A 20412-nucleotide genomic window follows, 5' to 3' on the forward strand; every position below is an offset into this window, starting at 1 on the left:
CAGAATACTTTGACTCACTCTCGATTCTTTGGGTAAATTAAAGTCATTCACATGAAGCCAAATGTCACACATCCTATATAACTTAAAGGTTAACAAGTTAGAAGATTCCCCAGCACCAGAAAAAGTTTAATCTTAAAAAAACAAATAACGAAAACCAGCTTTCACATCCGCTGCGTGGCATCCTTAGCAAGAAGGACAGTGTACAGTTTAAACTGACTGTCCTAATTCTTCCCGATTTTAGCATCCTCCGAAGGATCCCATCTTTGAAAACGGCAGAAAGTGCAGAGACTCCTGAACGACTCACTGTTCCCTTTATACTCATTTCCTTTGAGCCTTTTTTGTCTCTGCTCAATCATTCTCATCCTTGCTATAGGATCTTGCAGCACAGACAATGTGCGGACCCGTGCTTCTCTCGGGAAAGGCGCTTTGAACTTCTCTCAAAATTCGTTCACTTCCGTTCTCCACAGGTCTGCTCTCAGTCCGGAGCCTTCGATGATGATGCACTGACCGCTTGACACTGGGGTTCAGGGTTAGTTTTTTCATGACCTTGACTTCATCTTTCATCTGAGGAGTTTCTGGATCCTCAACTTGGTTGACTTTCTCTGATGGCTCCTCTGTGGTGAGGGTCAGAAGACTCAAAAACTAGCTCCGAACAAAATTGCTTAGTCTTTGAAAAGACCTAAACCCAAGCTCCAACGAGCAGAGGTGAAGTGGCCCTGGCTAGATGTTCTAAAGAGAAGGGTTTCATATAGTGCAGGCTGGTCTTGAACTCAATATACAACCAGGGAAGAACTTGAGAGTTGGATCACAGGCACATGCTGCCATAATACCTGTTCATGTGGGGCTGGAGATTGAACTCAGGGCTCAGGGAATACCTATTCTACTGTGTGAACTACATCTCCAGCCCTCTAAGAGACTTTTATTGGTGAGGTTAAAAGTATAATAATAATTAAGAATAACTCTTTATCATACAGGTCTCCTAATGAGAAAAGTTAACTTTCTTTTGAGGAACAATGTTTAGCCTAGTTAGGAGTCAAAGAAAGTGGTTTCTATCATTAAAATCCACTTCAAATGTTCATCTATGTGTGTAACAAGATTTTATGTGTTACATCTTTGAAAGAAGCAGTTGAAGATAACATAATATCCATATCATAAAATATTCCCTTTTTCTTTAATAATTTTTAGTTGGCAGACAGTAAACTAATATGTTTAAGATAATGCCTATTAGGATATGTTCATTCTTTCTCTTGTCTCTGCCTCTAACATTGCCTACAGAAAAACCTATTATTATTTCAATTTAGGTGTGTGGTTTTTTTATCTGCAAGTATGTCTGTGCACCATGTATGTGCCTGATACTTAATGAAGCCAGAAGAGGATCTCAGTTCCTTCAGAACTAGTTTTAGAGATGGTTATAAGCCACCACGTGGGTGGTGGGCATCGAACCTGGGTACCCTGGAAGAGCAGCCAGTGCTCTTAGCTGTTACCTCTCCATCCCTGAAACTTTCCACTTTTTACAAAATTCTTCAAGAAGGAAGCAAAGTTATAGCCAAGAGCTCAGAAAAGCACCTAAGAGCATATACACACACTTCCTGGAAACTATGGCTCAACAGCCTAGCCCGGCAGGACAAGAGGCAGAGTTCCTGTGAGTTTTTCCTCTTCCATAGCTGACATTAGCACTTTGTCGAATGACATGACAACCAAAAACCACGGGCTCTTCTTCCCTAGCCCAAACCACCAGGAGACTGGAGGCCTCCCAGAGGCTGAGTTTAATGGAAAACAGTTGTTCTTGCCCAGTCCTGGCCGCTAAGGGAATGAATTTAAATCTAAAAATGTCATTCATCTTGCAAAACGTATCATTGGGGAAGACAACTGGCCACAGTGCAGAGTCCAGTGCTTCAAACAACATCAATAATGCAGGCAGGGTTCTGGCTAAGGGACTTGGGGACTAGAAAAAGCATTCATCATTCATTGGCTCGTTATTCAACACACTTCTCAAGGGTCTGTGATGGGCTGGGCATATATCAGGGCTTAGGCATACTCAAATCAAACAGACACAGCCTCTCTTCTTATGCAGTTTATGGTATTCATTCCGCAGGATATGGATTTTAGGAACCCTAAATCCACGGGTCCCTGTATAAAATGGTGTAATGTTTGCATAAAACCTACATATCTCTCTTCATATACCTTAAATGACCTCTAGATTGTTTACAGTTATCAATGTAGTGTCAATGTTAAGTGACTAGCTATTGAATACTACGCAGGGAATCGTGTTTATATGCATTCCGCACTGACACACATTTTTCCTAATGCTTTTGATCTATAATTAGTTGACTCTATAGATGTAGATGGATGTGGAAAGTTGAATGACTGTTTTTATTTTTTTACTTCATTTAACCTTTGAGACAGGGCCTCTTGACGCCCAGGCTGAGTGCAAACTTCACTTGTAACTGAGGATGGCCATCAACTTGTAGCCATCCTGCCTCTTCCTCCTGAAAGCTGGAGTTACAAGGGTAAGACCGTTTGCCCAGCTTCTAAGGTCCTGTGTGTTAAATCAAGTGCTCTGTGCATACTAGGTAAGTACTCTATCCACTGAGCTACATCCCACATCCATGAAGTATCATTCCATCTTGGGGCACCAAGTCACAGAAAACAGTCCAAAAAAAACATGGCTCTCAGGACTAGTATAAACTGTCGTGTAAGTTGTACAAGAGACAATGCCAATAAAAGCATTTACATGGATAGACAGATAGATAGATAGATATCCATGTGACCCTGAAGTTAAAAACAAGTAGCCATGAAGTCTGCAACCGTAGGACAAAGCCTATATGTGTAGCACAATATTTATATGGCTCAAGACCTACTTCTTGGTGGTTCCTGCTACTTGAGTGACAAACTTTTCCTGAGAAGATGTAATGTATGCATCTACTCATCCCAGATTGGGGGCCCATGATAAACTAAAGTGTGGCTACCAACACCAAAGTCTAACTTGGTGAACCAATGAGGTTTACTGGGACTACTGACACGGGTATGAGTGAGGGGTTATTTACAGGAGCAGAAATGACTCAGAGACTCCTGAATCACCTGCATGGGTGTCAGTGCAAAAAGCAGGGAACCTGGAGTACACTGCACAGCCTGTAGGCAGCTCAACAGGCTGAAGTCTCTCAGTTGGTCTCAATCTCTTCTAGGCAGCTGAGCTGGTTTCTGCTTCTTCCAGGCATCTAATCTGGTCTCAGACATCATTACACTTTGGCTTGCCTGAATCTTTGCAGCTTGGGATCCTTCAGTCTGGTGAGGCTTCTCAGCTTTTGTTGCTTACTCTGCTGGTGGTGGTGGGGCAGGGGGAGGGGGAGGGCAGCTACTGAATATGCTCAGTTTCAGGGACTTCCTGAAGCTATTTTGAGTTGTTCACTTTCCCGTGTGAAGAGCTTCCCTGCAGTGTGGAATGTTTCTGTCTCAGAGGAACAACACCACCACTGTTGAGAAGAGGAGCTGAAGTTACTTGTCCCTCTGTACTTCCCAAAGAGCAGAGGCACCCAGGGTTGAGGTAACCAGGGCTGTTCTCTCCATTGCTTTTGTCCTGTCAGTTTAAGTGTCATCAAGTGAGAAAAGCAAATAAAAGATGTTTTGGATGGGGTGTTTGTTTGTTTATGTATGTATTTATTTTCATTTTCCAAGCCTCGGTTTCTCTGTGTAGCCCTGGCTGTCCTGGAACTCTCTCTCTCTCTCTCTGTAGACCAGGCTGGCCTCAGAGATCCACCTGACTCTGCCTCCCAAGTGCAAGGACAAACAAAAATCTTAATATGACTGTAAAAAAATAGTTCTGATCTTATTTTATACAAAATTCTATAGTCTACATTCAAATGATCACAGACATAAACTGAGTGAGCTCAGACTAGAACTTTTTTTTACATCCTGTTCACTGCCCCACCTCCTGGTCACCCCTTCCCACAATCCTTCCCTGCTCCCCCTCCCCTTCTTCTCTGAGTGGGTGGAGAACCCCCCTGGGTATTCTCCCACCCTAGCGCTGTAAGTCTCTATGGGGCTAGGCACATCCTTTCCTACTGAAGCCAGACGAGGCAGCCCAGCTAGAAGAACATACACAGACAGGCAACAGCTTTTGGGATAGCCACCCCTGCAGTTGTTCAGGATCCACATGAAGACCAAGCTGCACATTTGATACATATGTGGGGGGGTGTGGCTAGGTCTTTGATTGATGGTTCAGTCTCTGAAAGCCCCAAGGGTCCAAGTTAGTTGACCCTGTTGCTCTCCCTGTGGCCTTTTCCTTCAGGGCCTGGAATCCTTCCCCCAACTCTTCCACAAGAGTCCCTAAGCTCCATCAAATGTTTGGCTGTGAGTCTTTTCATCCTTCTGAGTCAGCTGCTGGGTGGAGCCTCTCAGAGGACAGCCATGTATGTACTCACAAGTGGATAAAATACAAAATACCCACGCTATATTCCACAGACCCAAAGAAGCTAAGCAAGAAGGAAGGCCCAAGTGAGGATTGTTGAATCTCAGAAGGGGGAAAAAAACAGTCATAGGAGGCAAATGGAGGGAGAATACTTTTTTTTTTTTAAGATGTATTTATTTTTATGTATGTGAGTACATTGTCGCTCTCTTCGGACACACCAGAAGAGGGCATCAGATCCCATTACTGATGGTGGTGAACCAACCTGTGGTTGCTGGGAATTAAACTCAGGACCTCTGAAAGAGCAGTCAGTGCTCTTAACCAATGAGTCGTTGATCCAGCCCGAGAATAGAACTGTTAAAACATCCCTCTCCCCCAATAATGAATAAGGATGAAGTGCTCTGATAGCTTAGGTCTAGCTCTGGTGGACACCTGCCTAAAGAGATAGGACAGACTGAGTCGTGCTGTTTAAATTACAGGAATGACTCCTCAAAGAAGCAGTATCTTCCCAGGATAAAGAAGGGAGGGACATGCTGAGGTTTGGTCTGTGGCTATGGATTGTAATGCTAAATACTGGTCCCCAAGATCTGGTTGCCCTCTGGGACAAGGAAATTCTCAGGTACACCAAATGATGATATGTAACCCCCAAGTTATCCCTGATTGGTCAGTAAAGATGCCTAGAGCTTGTAGCTGGGCAGAAGAGAGGTAGGCAGGGTGTGGGTCAGAGGGAGAGACTACAAGGAGATGAGAGTGGAGAAAGAGGAAGAAGTCATAGGGTAAAGGGATTGTGAGAACTGGCCATGAGGGCCAGTCAGAGTAAGAGAGGCCCAGGCAGAACATGGCAAGTCATACTCAGCATTGTTTGACAGGGAAGAAGACAAAATAAGAAGCATAGATGGTTAATATCTGCCCAGCTCTAGTGTTATTAAGGCTCATTATAAATCTAAAGCTTTCGTATCTTTTATCCATGAACTAATAATTGAAGGTGGGATAGAAACTCCCGATTAATTATTTACTACAACAGGGACAATCATACGGAAAAAACCAAACTTTGTGGCTCAGTAAGTAGTTGGACTGACTGGAGATCAGATCTATTTTAGAGGAAGCTTGAAGCCAGCATCAGACTAGAGAGAGGATTAGAGCAGAGAAGCTCCCAGGTGGGACCCTGCCCATCTAGGACAGTGTTGCCTGCAGCAAGTTTGGCAGCTTGTGAACTCAACTCAGCACAAGGGACCCAGGGGCCAGAGCCCATGTTGGTCAGACCATGTGTGTCTGCAGAGGCTGGCTTTTTTTTTTTCTGCAGCAGTTCTCAGCAATGGTGGGTGTGACTGTTTCTACATTTCCTATCTTGGTCAGAATTGGCTTGAGAATTGAATGCCAGTGGAGTCTCCAGGGGCGGTTGGGGCAAGGTGGAGCAGATTCCAAAGTCAGAGCTGAATCAGCCACATAGAACCTTTGGATTTTGCTGTTTGTTCTATAAAATTGTGTGCAGATGTATGGTGGTGTGGGTGTGTGTACATACATATGTGCATGCGTATCTGCGTTCATGTGGGAACGTGTGGATGACCATTTGCATATGCACACGTGTGTGCAAGGCACAGACTGATGTTGAATGTCTTCCTCAGTTGCTCTCTACCTAATCTATTGAGTGCTTGCTCTTGAACCCAGAACTTGCCAGTTGGGCAAGTCTAGCTAGCCAGCTTGCTTGGCGGATCCCCATCTCTCCTTAGAAAGAGATTTAACATTTAATAAGATTTCCTTATTTAACATGAGTCATCTTCACATCCCATGCCCAACCTCTTAACATTGCAACATGACTTTTTCATCTACAAAGTTCATACTTGAAAACTGTACAATTGAATTATTTTTAAAAAATCACCAAAGATTTCATAATTTAAGTAAGTTTAAGAGTTTGTGTTGGGCCGCACTCACAGCCCTAGACACATGAGGCTGATGGACCACAGGTTGGATGTGCCTGCATCTACAAATTGATGGAAATTAGCTATGTCACCTCCGGCACCACAGCTTTGAAATGACCTTAGCTCAAACACAGTGCTCCCTCCTTTAAGGCTTCTCACCTTTCCCAGTTAGCGCTCTGCTCAGCCCAGTTTATATTCAGAACCACCATGTGCCTCACAGATCCGATTCCTCAGAACATGTGGGGAAGCCCAGGCCTCCCCCACTGGAAAGGCTTCCTTGGTTTGTCTTAATGTCGTGCTTCTCTGGATTTCCATCCACCTTTCTGGTTGCCTCTTCCCATACTCCTCTGCAGAGCCCTAAGTGATGGCAGGAGTGGGGGAGCTCTGCCACAACCCCCCTCTCTTCCCTTTAGGGTAGTCTGATCTGGCCCCGTGTGTTCTCAATTTTTACCACATTTCTTTCTTAACACAGCTGCAGACCACCCCCACTTCAGCACGTACAAATACATTCTTTGTGTGCTCATTTCTCTCTAGAATTTCTTCAAGAGTCTGGGATAGTCAGAGCAATTGGCACCAAGAATGTCTGTCACAAGCCCAAATATACATGGGGAGACTGAAACCAAATCATTGTGGACTCCCTGATGTCTAGACTATGCTGTGGTGGGGGGTGTGCGGATGCTCGTGTGATCTGTTTTTCTATCCATAGTTCAGCCTGCCACTCAAAGTTCTGAGTGTCTATGGAGACTTTGAGAGAAGACTGGGCTGCAGTTCCTTGAGAAAACACTGTTGCTCCTGTCGGTGAACCTGAGTCCATCTCATTTGCCAAGCCTGAAGAGAAGGTGTTATACAGACACAAGGTGAGGAGAGACACAGATACATCTGTCTCCATGGATTTAAAGAACCTGCATAGCCGTCTGTGCCAAGCACACTGCTGCATTTTAAAGAATAACTGGCCCAACTTGAGAGACCTATCCCATGAGAGAGAGCCCCTGACACTGTTACTGATTCTCTGCTATACATGCAGACGGGCGCCTAGCATAACTGTCTCTCCTGAGAGGTTTCATCAAGCAGCGGATGGAAACAGATGCAGACAATCCACAGTCAAAGCTTGGGGAGTCTTAGGGAAGGGTAGAGGCAAGACTGAGTGAGCTGGAAGGGTCAAGGACTCCGCAGGAAGACCTACAGAGCCAACTAACCTGGGCCCATGGAGGCTCATAGAGACTGAACCACCAACCAAAGAGCATGCATGGGCTGGATCTAGCCCCCCTACACATTTGTAGCATCTGTGTAGCTTGGTCTTCATGTGGCTCCCTAACAATTGGAGTGGGGGCTGTCTCTGACACCGTTCCCTGTCTTTGGATCCTCCTTTCCCTAGCTGGACTTCCTGGTTGGGCCTCAGAGAGAGAGAGAGGATGCGCTTAGTCCTGCTGGAACTGGATGTCCCTGGGTGGATGGTACTCAAGGGGAGAGGGTAGTTGGGGGAGGGACCTGTGAGGGTGGGACTGGGAAGAGAGGTGGAGGGGGCTTTGATTGGGATGTAAAGTGAACACATAAATATGTAAATCAATGGGAAAAAAAGAATCTAACCTAAAAGTAATGCATATGTCACATGTTTCTTTTTCACACTTGAACAGTCTCGAAAACCGGATGCATCAAACCAATGATGGGTGCGTTAGAGTTTGATTAGCGGTAATGTTTACTTTCCCGGTTATCCGAAATATGAGGGAGATCTACCATTGATAAGTTAATGTTGTCTTGAGGTAAGGGAGAAATAGAGTGTGGCTTCCCCTGAAGAGCGTGAAATGAGATCAGACCTCTAACCCACAGCAATCCGCTTTCTTTGGCTTCCAATTCTCCAGCCATATGCAACAAGCCAGCCCTGTAATCATCCCTAGAGAAAGAGACCGTTCTGCTTCTTCCAGTTCCTCTGGCTGCCAACCTCGGCCATCTTTGGATATTTCCCAGCCTCCCTCATCTGTTTGCTTGCTTGCTTGTTTTCTCTAAGCCAGTTTTCAGCCGGTTCTATTTACCAAGAACGGAGAAGGGAAAGCTGGGTGGATAGAATTTATTTAGAAAGGAGGGATGGAAGGAAAGAAACACGAAGCAGTCCCATAAGAATAGCAGTCAGGCTAGGAACAGGGGCCGCGGGCAGACGGAGGCAGGTCCACTGCGCTATATACAACGAAGGCCAGATGGGTGAAGGGGCATTACCAACGACAGGCATCCTAGGAATTCTTTGAAAGTAAACCCCTCAACCATGACAGCTGCTCTGTGTGAACTTCACATGCGCACACTCACACACCTAACAATGCACACAAATGTACATGCACACACATGTTTGTGCATGTGCTTAAACACTAGGTCAAAGCCTTTCTATGACAATGAATCCTACCTCAAATGATGGAGGAAGAAAGGCAGAGACTAAATAATTGCCTTTTGACCATGGAGAAAGACATCCTGGGAAGGGAAGAAGAAGTGATCCCATCAGGTGACCCAGACAGTTGGTGGGAGAGGCGGGTCAGGAAGTGGCCCCCATGTGCCGGCTGGGCTGACGGAGATGGAATGACTGAGCAGAGAGGTCGAGATTGGTCTCATCCTGGGTAGAAGGTTAAACTTAACCCTCATGGAGACTGAGTTCCATTCCTATTTCTGTAGATAAACAGAAGCCACAAAAGGCTGGGCAACAGCTAGGGAGATGGCTCCATGGTTAAGAGCAATTACTATTCTTTCAGAAATCCTGGGTCCCGTTTCCAGGATTCGCATGACAACTCACAAGTACCTGGGACTCAAAGTCCGTGGGATCTGACTCCCCTTTCTGGTACTTGCATGCGGGTTATGCTCATAAAATCATTCAGGCAAACACCTATATAAATTCATTAAATAAACAAACAAACATTTTAGAAGTCTGGACAATAAAGGGCAAAAGACAGAAGCCTTCAATCAATGGAGATGGCTTCAGAACAGCTGTAGAGTTGTAAGGAGAAAGGGGAGGCTGGGCCCTGGGTGTCATGGTTTGTATATGCTTGGCCCAGGGAGTGGCACTATTTGGAGTTGAGACCTTGTTGGAGGAAGTGTGTCACTGTGGGTGTGGGCTTTAAGACCCTATTCCTAGCTGTCTGGAATTGAGTCTTCCACTAGCAGCCTTCAGATGAAGATGTAGAACTCCCAGCTCCTCCTGCACCATGCCTGCCTAGATGCTGCCTTGCTCCCACCTTGATGATAATGGACTGAACCTGTAAGCCTGCCCCAATTAAATGTTGTTCTTTATAAGACTTGCCTTGGACATGGTGTCTGTTCACAGCAGTAAAGCCCTAATTAAGACCCTGGGAGGTAACACAAAGGTCAAAGCTGAAAGGCACCATGTGCAGAAGGATCAGAGAGGGAGCCCCAGTTTGCCCATCTTACTGTACCCTGGAGTTTGGGCTCTCGGCCTCTAAGGTGTCCATGAGAGTAAGGGCTGGAGATGGACTGAGAGAACTTAGGATCCCTGGTGATGGGAAGGGGTTGCAGCCTGACTGGCGGATCCTGCCTCTCTGAGCTAAATGCTGTTCACCCCATAGCATAAGGCAAGAAGCCAGCCCACAGCGTGCTGAGTGTGTCCCTCCCTTTGCAGGGTGCTAGGCAGTGGGAGAATCAATAAGAAGGGAGTGGCTGGGCTCAGGAGGAGCTCAGAGGGAAATGGGGAGTCACACTGGTGCAGCTGAAGTCCCTGTCTGGTCTACAAATCTTACCAAAGAGTAGAACTAGGGATAGCCGCACCCTTGCAAGGGTCCAAGGCTTCTTTGAGTTCAAAGTCTTTGAAACAGTATAGAAAGATTTCTTTGGAAGAATGTGGAAACCGTAGATAGAAGAGTCAGAGTCCTCAAGTCCCTGAGGCCTTGTTCCTAGGGAGCTTCCAGAAGTGGGCTGGGCTGAGCCTCAGCATGGCTCTGAAGATTGTCATTTGTAGGTGCATATCTCCCAGAAAGTCAGGCTTAATTCTTAATCACCCGGCCAATTCCATCAACCTAGACCAAGGCCTCTCTCTGCCAAGGCTCTTCTGCTCCATCTTCTGTCCACCCCCGTACCCCAGTGCCTTTTAGATGACTGAAGGGGAAAGTGCCAGGAGCTCCCCACAGTCCTGGGATTGGCATGAGGTGTGGGCATTGGGTAGGCAGGTGTGGTTTCCAAGGTTCAGGGTGAACCAAGGCCATCCATCTAGTGTTGACACAACTGTCACAAATACTGCTTTGTTCCAAGCTCTGACTGGGAAGGTCCTGTGGAACTGGGTGGGCCTGGCTAGGTAGGGATACAGAACAAGGTCAGGCAGATATGGAGAAGGGATGCCCCTAGGGGCAAGATGAGCCACCCAACTCTGTGGCTACAAATGAATCCAGTGTGTATTCAAAGGCTGCATTTGGGGCATCTAAGCAGGACTGTAAGACCATCAGAGGCAACTCCCAGCCCTAGGCTAGAGGGATCTAGAGATGGAAAGATGATCAAAACACTGCAGGAATTAGGTGTGGTACCCAGGGCCTGTAACCACAGTCAACTAGCTAGACCAGTCCTCACGGTGTCTGGTTACTGGGCAGAGACTTGTTGTTCAGGACACTTCTGCTGTAGCTGGTCCCAGGGATGAATAAGGAGTTCACTTTGTCCTTCGTGTAGAAAGAAGTCAATGATCCTGGTCCTGTGACAAAAAAAAAAACCATAAAACCAAGACCTGGGTTCCAGGGTAGTGGCTCCCAAGGAAACCTGCCCTAGGAGGCATTTTGCGTGCTGCTGATAACTAACCCCTCATCAGATTGGGAAGATGAGAACAAAGGATTATGACATTATGACACAGTCTGAGGAGAGAAGCAGCCACCACATCCTATTGGGATGAACTGTCTCAGATTTACTCCAATACCATAGGCAAGGGCAAGGCACATGGGTAGTGGAGGTGGCAGTAGGTGACATTTTCTAGCCTCATGACAAATTTGCTCTCAAGGGTCCTGACCCCTTGAGAACTGGGGCAGGCCTAGATGGAAAGACATTCTCCTGGGCTTGAGGGCAAACCAAGGGGTCCCTGCGGTACTCTCTGAGCCACACCTTCTCAGACACATGGGGAATCGCACCTCACCTCAGGGAGTCTTACTGTCCAGTAGGCAGCAGGTCATCCTTTTTGCCAGGACCCCAGGAGCAATTGCTGGAGAACAATTTTCCCCCCAGAATTCAGATATGCACGCTCTTCACACAGGTTCTCTGATGTCTGGCATGGCCAGACACAAGAGCCACATGAAAGGACGATGGCAGCCTCTTCCACATCTGGTTGACATTGGTCCCAGAAGTTCGGCCAATCAACAGGAGACGTTTCAAGAATTTGAGAACAGAACAGGGAAGCTCTCTGACTCTAGGTAAAGGGGTGATTCTCAGGTGGATGGGAGGTGTGAGTCTCTGGACACAGGGATGTCAGGTTGACAATAAGACTTCCTTAACACAGAGGAAAATGCATCCTAACGAGAGCTCTCCAGAGAGTGTCCAAGGAATACAACAACCTCCCCCTCACGGAGATTCCAACAAGAGAGAGCGGCTAGACCACACTTCCTCCTTTGAAGCTCCCAGTCACACGTCAGTCACCTGTTACAGATCACACCCTTGTAGCCTCTAACCTTCTTTGGTTATCATTTAACAGTTGGTTTAATCTGGTCTCATCTGACTTGTATTGTGCCTCTTGTCAATTTGTAGGAAAGGGGTTAGCAGGCAAACAGTTTCACCAAAGAAGAGGAGGCAAACGGCTCAAGTGCCAGCTGCTGCTCTGAGGCCAGGGAAGCCACCTTTTGGTCTGAAGTCCCTAAAGCCGAGAGAACAGAGAGCAGGTGCTTTCCTTTCCGGCCTGGCCTGCTTGGAGCAGGAGGAAGCTGAACAGCCCCAGGGACTCCCTTCGTCTAGTCCCCCTTGTCCCCACAAGACACAGGCCCCAGATAAGATCTTCAGAGTGGAGAACAGAAAGAAATTGGTTTTCCCCTCCCTCCTCCTTCCTTTTCTTCTTTCTCCTCTGTGTGGGGTCTTCCCTTGATCTTTCTAGGAAGGGGAGTCATGGAGCCACTGCTGTCTAGAGTTTAGTAATGAGAAGACTTGCCGTGAACACCTGCAGAACAGCTGAGCTGAGCAGTGCCGTGCTTGGTTCACCCAGAGCCCCTGGCCTCTGGGAACAAAAGTCAGGTTTGAGGCAGGCAGAGGAGAAAGAGGCCAAGAGCACGCATGGTTTGAAGCCCAGTGTGATAGCATATGTCTATAGTGTCAGTACTCACCAGATTCGGGCAGAAGGATCGTAAGTTCAAAACCAGCCTGGAATTCGTAGTAAAAACTTATCTTGAAAGGAAAGAAAGGTAGGTGCACTGATAAGGAAGGGAGAGAGGGAGGGAGGGAGGGAGGGAGGGAGGGAGGGAGGGAGGGAGGGAGGGAGGGAGGAAAAGGAAAAAAAAAAGACATGAAATAAATGTTTGCTTAGAGTTCAGCTCCCCTGCCCACAGCTTGTCCAGCCCTTTGCAAATGACTTTGTCTCTCAGGGCCTCATTTCCCCTATTGAGGAAAATATCAGTACGCATGTTCCAGCACTGTGACAAAGCCAAGTGGACTTGGTCTCTGCAGAGTACACACAGGTGGCCTGCAGAGGGCCTCAAGAATCAGCAGGGCTCATGCTGGGTCCATTGGTTCCTGCAAAGCACGAAAGAATGGACTCAGGAGCCTCAGGGCTCCTGCTGACACGACATGGCCTTGGCCATGCTCAAGCCCCACTTCCTGCAGTCTCCCCGGAGGAACCATCTCCAGGGCCTATGGAGTGGACACTCACAACCACTAACAGAAAGAAAACCCAGGGAAGAAAGAGTTCAGAGGGGATGGGAAGGGATAATGGGAACTAGCTATAATCATCAAAATACATACTATGCACGTTTAAATTTTTAAGTTTATAAAGAGTCTGAAGACGATGCCCAGTAACTCTGAGTCCCATTAGACAAATCCTGCCTCCAGAATTACTCTCCTGACCTCCACCACACCAGCTCACACCAGCTCCATCTACCAGAGCCAGGCTTGTCCCTGCCTCACTTTCTAGACCACAGCCCTCTGCACTCTTCTGAATGGTCTCCATTCAGCTCTCTCCTGCATGTGTACTGAGTATAATAAAAGTCCCTTCTATTCTAGGAACTGGTGGGGAAGTCCCTAGTTGTCATAGAAGGTAGCTTCCACCATCTGAATTCCCTGGAGGCTTGCTAAGATGCAAATGCCCAGGCTTCACCTGGACTGATTGAATCTGTCATTCTGGCAAGCTATCCAGATTTAGACCAAGGATCTGTCTTCACTGAGTGGCTGACAGTCAATGTCCAGAAAGAGGCAGCCTTGAAGAATTCCCTGGCTAATTTAATAGCACCCTGTGTGGCCCAGTAGTACTATTCAGACTGAACTCTAAGAAACTGAGTCGCTGAAGGCAAGTCACTTCCTCTTTCTGTACCTGCCCCTGTCTTTTCTATCTCCCCTGCAAAACGAAAGAGCACACTGGGCACAGGAACATGAGGTTGGAGAAGACTGAGGTAGGGACTGAGCTCAGGAACTCCAAGCCAGGCAGGGAAACACAGCAAGAACCTGACTCAAAAAGTCCAGTCGATACACAAAGTAGGAAGGAAGGATCGAGACTTGGGGTTTTTTTTTGAGGCCATCCTACTTTTAAATGCTTGGGGCTCTGAGAGCATCGTGGTAGAAAAAGAAATTGAGAGCTCTTAGAAGTATGCCTAGACATTCCACCACGGCCTATGTAGACAGCTGACAGTCAGCTGTTGATGCTCTAAGGGCACAGAGCAGAGACCAACAACATCAGCATTGTGAGTCTCCTACTCCCACCTCTGGTGTTGACTACCAAACCCAGGGCCCTGCACTTGTTAGGCAAGCACTCTGCCACTGAGCTAAATCCCCAATTCCCTGACTAATGCACTGTAAAGAGCAACCCCAGCCTGTATATCATGGAAGCCAGTCAGGAAAGGTATGGGTACAAGGTGGGATCTGAATGTAAGGGGATTGGCCTGGAACCAGTCTTTAGGGACATCAGATAGCAGGTGAGAATGCATAAGCATGGGAAGCTCAGGCAGGTCTTTATCAGAGTGTCTACACTGCATAGCCCTGGGACCTGGGCAAATGGGCTATGCTCTCCAGAGGTGTGCACAGCCAGCAACACTTTGGGATTGAACACCTGACACTGGAGTACCTCAGGCATCCTGAGCCCTGACCAAAGGCAGAAATGCATAGGAGTTCTGGTCCACTCTTGACTTTGGTAAGTTAGAACACAGACAGTAGCTACAAGGAAGGATGTTTTCCAGCCCTGTTGGGGATTAGAGGCCTGGCTGGGCTCCACCCCTGGCTGGCCATAATGAGACTGGGGTGGGGGTGGGGGTGGGGCCATAACAGCCCCAACAGGAACATTTGTTAGATCTGTAATCTGCTACAGTAATTGCAGGTGGCCCCACTCTGCCCTCTGCATCCAGGCTGCCCATCCCATCCTGACTGACTTAAGAGTACTGCTAACAAAAAAGAAGGGCATAGAGAAGGTTCTAGGCCATTGGAAGCTCTAGCCAAGAGGCCCAGGAGATCTACATAGCTTCACTTGAACAAGCTGGTGAACAGTGGAAGGTTGTGACATAAAGCAAAGATTGGTTGCCTGCAGCATACCAGATGTTCTGCCCAGCAAACTCCCTCTACCCTGGAGGTCATCAATAGCATCACTTCCTTCTGTGCTCAAGGAAATGGACCCAGCCAAGGAGCTGACAGAGGTGACTACAGCAAAGGTAGGCCTCTACTAGGGACAGTGTCCACAGTCACACTGACCACCAGATCTTTGTTGTCCACCATCAAAGATGGCCTGACCCTGCTTCAAGACAGATGGTTCAGCCACTAGAAGATTGGGGAACACTGGGTGATAACACTATAGGTTTGTGAAAAGCTCCAGGCTTCCAGAAGGATCATTGTAGACCCATTAGGCCACGGAAAGCCTGATTCTCTCTGGCTTCCTAGCCAGAAACCTAAGTGGAGGCTGGTTTGTAATCTCTGCTCAAACCGTTGGAAGATCTGAAGGCGTTGGAGATGGTGGTGTTGGCAGTGAAGTTGGTTGCCACGCCAACCAGAGGATGCAAGTTTGGAGCTCAGTACTTACATAAGAGTCTCTGACCTTAGCACTCAGGGGGGATTCTTAAGGTTCACTGGGCCAACAAGCTCAGCCAGATTGACAAGCTCTAGTAAGAGACCTTTCTAGGCACACCTCCAAGAGCTCTCAATCTCTTTTTCTACCATGATGCTCTCAGAGCCCCACACATTTAAGAGTAGGGTAGCCTCAAAGAACCCCCAAGTCTTGATCCTTCCTTCCTACTTTGCTTATTGACTGAATTTTTAAGCTGGCAAGGTGGTTCAGTGGGTAAGGATGCTTGCTGCCATGGACTGCGTGCACTCCTCGGGACTTGCATGGCAGGAAGGGAATTAACTCCCACAAGTTATACTCTGACCTTCATGTACATCATGGCACATACACGGGAACTAACTGGAAAAAAATTAAAGAAGGCGGGGAGAGGTTACGATGGCTGCCTTAACATCGACTTCTGTCGTCCTCCAAATGCACTTGCATATATGTGCATCATACTTACAGGTGTGTGCGTGCACACACACTCACCACACACACATACACACGCACACACACACTTACCACACACACACACTCACACTCACCACACACACACTCACACACACTCACTACACACACATACACACACACACACCACACACACACTCACTACACACATATACACACTCACACACACCACACACACACACTGACCACACACTTACCACACACACACTCACACACACACACTCACCACACACACACTCACACATACACATACTCATCTCACACACACACACACACACAGACACATACACTTACCACATACACACACACTCATACACACATACTCACTACACACACATACACATACACACATACACATACTCATCTCACACACACACACATACACACTCACACACACCACACACACACTCACCACACACACACACACACACACACACTCACACATACACATACTCATCTCACACACACACATACACACACACACACACAGACACACACTTACCACACACACACACACACTCACACACACAAACTGGGAAGTCAAAAGAAGACCAAATGCTGGCATAGAAGTGCTGTGAGACCCTGACCAGTTATAGAAGGACCCCTGCATGACACAGCCACTCACAAGCTTTCAAATTCTCTTTATTAAAAACCATTTATCCTTTTGTAAAAACAAACACTTTAGGTCAATTATAGAGATCAGAAAAAGTGGTGACAATTTATATAAGAGACTCAAAATATTCTAATACTTTACAAGTTCAAACTTAAATTAACTAATAGTTCTGTTTTTCAAAATCGCACAAAAACAATCTCTGGTCCAGTTCAAGTATAATCTTACAGATCACCGCCTCGGACTGTCCAAGAATGGGAAGCCTGACCGCCAATGGCTGCTGCTCATAGCAAAAGTTCACAAAAGCCTCTGGGTGTGCCACCTGGAGTACCACCAGGTGCTGACAGTGACACTAAAGGACACAGGCCTTCTGACACATTAATCCAGGGTGCAAATGAATTCTTTGTATAAGGTAGCAACCTTTCATGAGCCACCTCAGGGAGAGACACTTTGTAATGATTGATGAGACACTGAATTAATGTTTTAAAAAAGAAATATTTTCCTGGTGGTCTTCAATACTATGATGCATGGAACACACACACAGGAGTAAAAAAAAAATGCAAGGACCATGGAATTATATAAAAATATATATGTATATATATATATATATATATATATATATATATACACACGCACACACATATAGAACCATCCATGACTTTAAATGTAAAGGAGACTGCCATTTCTTTCACCCTTCGGTTTTGCTAATATGAAGGTCGATTTACAACCAAGGGAACCATCTTACTGCTTGAGAACTGGGCCATGTGGCTTTCTGTACAAAGGCTTTAACCGAGGAGCCAGTGGGGTTGGGAGGTCTGCCTCACTCTGCTGGAAGATCAAGCACCCAGCTTCTGATGGAGGTGCTAATGAATTTAGGGGTGTGGTCAGCAGTTGTTCCAGAGGTCAAAGGTTTTCTGAGAAACAGAAGAGACTACAGTTCTGGGTCACCTCCTGTGGGATCCACCAGGGGATGAATTACACCTTCCTGAAGCCCCAGCTTCCTGTCACTCCTTTCCAGACTGGCCCCTCTTTGCCTTAACTCCTCCTTCATAGATTCCAATAGTTCTCTCCTGCCCAGGAACCACGGGCTTCAAAGTGGACACAGGGTTATTTTAGGTTCTAGGCCCAGTTCCTTTCTGTGCCCCAGCTTCCTCACTGATAAAATGTCAGCGCTGAACTAAATCATTTCTCTATCGCCCTTCCGTTTGTGCAGAGTATAGAATGGAATATAAGGGGGGGGGGTTGGAGACGTGCTCCCCGTCTGATCTACCTTCCTTTGCTTGGGAACATGTACAGGCGACTCACACAAGCAAACCATCCACACGGAGGGCCCCTTCAAGGAGGCGTGCCCACCTGTGAAGACGGTGCCAGGCTCTCTTTGACTTTGGGGTCTGTTCTGTGGCACTAGTGGAGTTCATATCTTATAGTACCCCTATCCTAGGACCTTCCACTAAGACCCTTCAGCCCACACGGGACCGGGACAGGGGACTGACCCCACTGGGCATCAGGGACCGGGTCTTTCTATCGTTTTAACCTCCAAGTTGGCATCAGCAGCCCCTCCATCCCCTACCCCTACCTACAAGAACCAAGCAAGCCAAATGTCCCAGTTTCTCCTTTGATTGGGAGAGCATTTTCAAATCATTCTAATACCAACTACCCCAAAGTAGAGGCACCAAGGATGAAGGAAGGTCAGATGCCAGTCCCTTGCTCCCGGGTTAAGCTGATGCTGGCCAGCAGTGCGGAGGTCAGAGGTCAGCATGCGCTGGAGGCCCGCATCTATCTCCTCCTTGAGAAGGCATGGCTGGCCTCAAGTTTAGTTAAAGTGAACCTATACCAAACTCACTGTCCTGGATAGAACAAATCCCAAACCATCCTCAAACTGAGAAGTTTGGATTGAATCTATCAGAGCTTCTTTACTGGTGGCCTCTTCTTTGCTCCACCAAATGAATATGAATTTATTATAAATAATGTATAGTAATACATGATTACTACAATATGGTATAGTAACACATTAAGGCATTAGCCCGGTGATTTTTCTAGAAGAGCCGAGGATGAGAATGAATGGCTTCCTAAAAATAGGGGTCTGCTTGCCTCTTGTGCTGGAAGCCCTGGGTTTCACCTCCAGAACGGTACCTGTGGTCACGACACTCAAGAGGTAGAGGCAGGAGGATGAGGCGTTCAGGATGGCCTTGGCTCCAGAGGAAACTAAAGACAAACTGGACTGCATGGGCCCTGTCTCCAAACAAAACCCTGGGACGATCTGGCCTGGCATCTATAGCTCGGTGGTAGAGCACCTGCTTAGAACGTACAAGCTTCTGGGTTCGGTCCCCAGCACTCGTCTGAGACTGAAAAAAAAAGACAAAGAAGCCTTTTCAAAATGGCGGGATCCACCTGGAGGAAATCCTAGTGAAACCACGCCCACCTCTGCCAAGCGATTCCTTGGTTGCACAGAACCTGACTCAACTCTCCTACCCTTGGGACCCACAGAAACCAGGTTGCAAGGCCACCGCAGGCGCCCTGAAGTGACTAAGTCAAGGCCTTCCATTAAACTTACTCCTTGAGTGACCCAGCCTCATTGACTGGACCTACCATATCCAATCAAACCTTGAAACACAGTGACAATCCCTGAGAAGCTGGATTTTATGAAAAGGAAATGAACTTTGGCACAGAAGGGATAGGGGAGAGGGAGAGAGGAAAAACAGACTAAAGGAACCAGGAACCCAGAGGAAGCTGGTCACCCTCGGTGGCTGGGCCTGGAAGGGTGAGCCAGCTCCCAGAGAGGCTTCAGCCTGTTCTGCAAGCCCAAGCACCATGTCCTGCCTGGCTCTCCGTCCTCTCTGGTCTCAGTTCTGTGCCTGAGGCCAGGCTGGCCTTAGTTCAGCAGGCTTCCCATCCATCTTCCAGAGACGGTGGCAGCGTCGATATCATAGCTTCTTCCTTTCCAAGTGTGGACCAATCCCACTGCGCTCGGGGCTTGGGCTGTCTGTCCCCTCCGTCTCCTTCAGGCCCTCCTCTGCCAGCTGGGACAGGTACTTCTGTGGAGAGAGAGACAGTGCAGACAAAGAGATGTCAGTGGATGTGATGTGTGTGTGTGTTTGTATGTGCGTGCATGCGCCCATGAGTGTGTAGCTCTCTGTCTCTCTCTGTGTCTATCTGCCTCTGTGTGTATGTGTGTGTCTGTCTGTCTCTTTGTGTGTGTGCATGCACGCCTGTGTGTATATCTCTCTCTGTTTCTCTGTCTCTGTATGTGTGTCTGTCTGTCTCTGTCTGTCTGTGTCTGTCTGTCTGTCTGTGTGTGTGTGTGTGTGTGTGTGTGTGTGTGTTTGTGTGTAGGACTGCTTTGCTATCATTTTTGGACAACTGGGGCCATGTCTTCCCTCTCCAGCTATCTTAGGGCAATGGGACCTCATATTAGTTTACAGACATCGTGAGTCTCTTGAGAGAAAAGTGAAAAGTGTAGATACTGACCATAGCAGGTAACCTTCTGGCCCCCACTTATTGCCAAGCGCTCACTAACTGCCTGGCTTACATGAGCTCATTCTTCACAACCATGCTACCCGTTTTCTAGAGAGAGTGACAGAAGGAGGGGAGGTGGCAGGTGGCAGAAACCCAGGGCTGGCCCTCAGTGACGTGGTGACATTGGAGATGCCCAACAATCCTATAGGATAAACTGTGGGGGGGAGGGCCTAGAGACCCTCAGTGGACTGAAAAACAGCATGATCTGTCTCTAGTGGAGGACTCCCTCCACAGCACTGGGAGCACTCAGGGCTGTGATCAGACATGGCTAATAAACCAGCTGGGGCTGGTCTGTGTTTATAATCCATGGATC

General features: G+C 47.4%; 1 protein-coding gene and 1 pseudogene across 2 annotated transcripts in view; both read right to left on the minus strand.

Annotated features, from left to right (window-relative positions):
• Nucleotides 1-221: 221 nt before the first annotated feature.
• On the minus strand, nt 222-18810 carry LOC147000116 (developmental pluripotency-associated protein 3 pseudogene; annotated as a pseudogene).
• Nucleotides 16598-20412, minus strand: part of Rbm20 (RNA binding motif protein 20) — a 197198-nt gene continuing 193383 nt past the window's right edge. For both annotated transcript variants that reach the window (XM_021152190.3, XM_029472621.2), the window contains exon 14: nt 16598-19618. In XM_021152190.3, the coding sequence (XP_021007849.1) occupies nt 19508-19618 (111 nt within the window). In that variant the 3' untranslated portion in view covers nt 16598-19507. The remainder of the gene's footprint in view (nt 19619-20412) is intronic.

This window comes from Mus caroli, unplaced genomic scaffold, assembly GCF_978045245.1.
Source record: "Mus caroli unplaced genomic scaffold, Mus_caroli_1 scaffold_20, whole genome shotgun sequence".
NCBI lineage: Eukaryota > Metazoa > Chordata > Mammalia > Rodentia > Muridae > Mus > Mus caroli.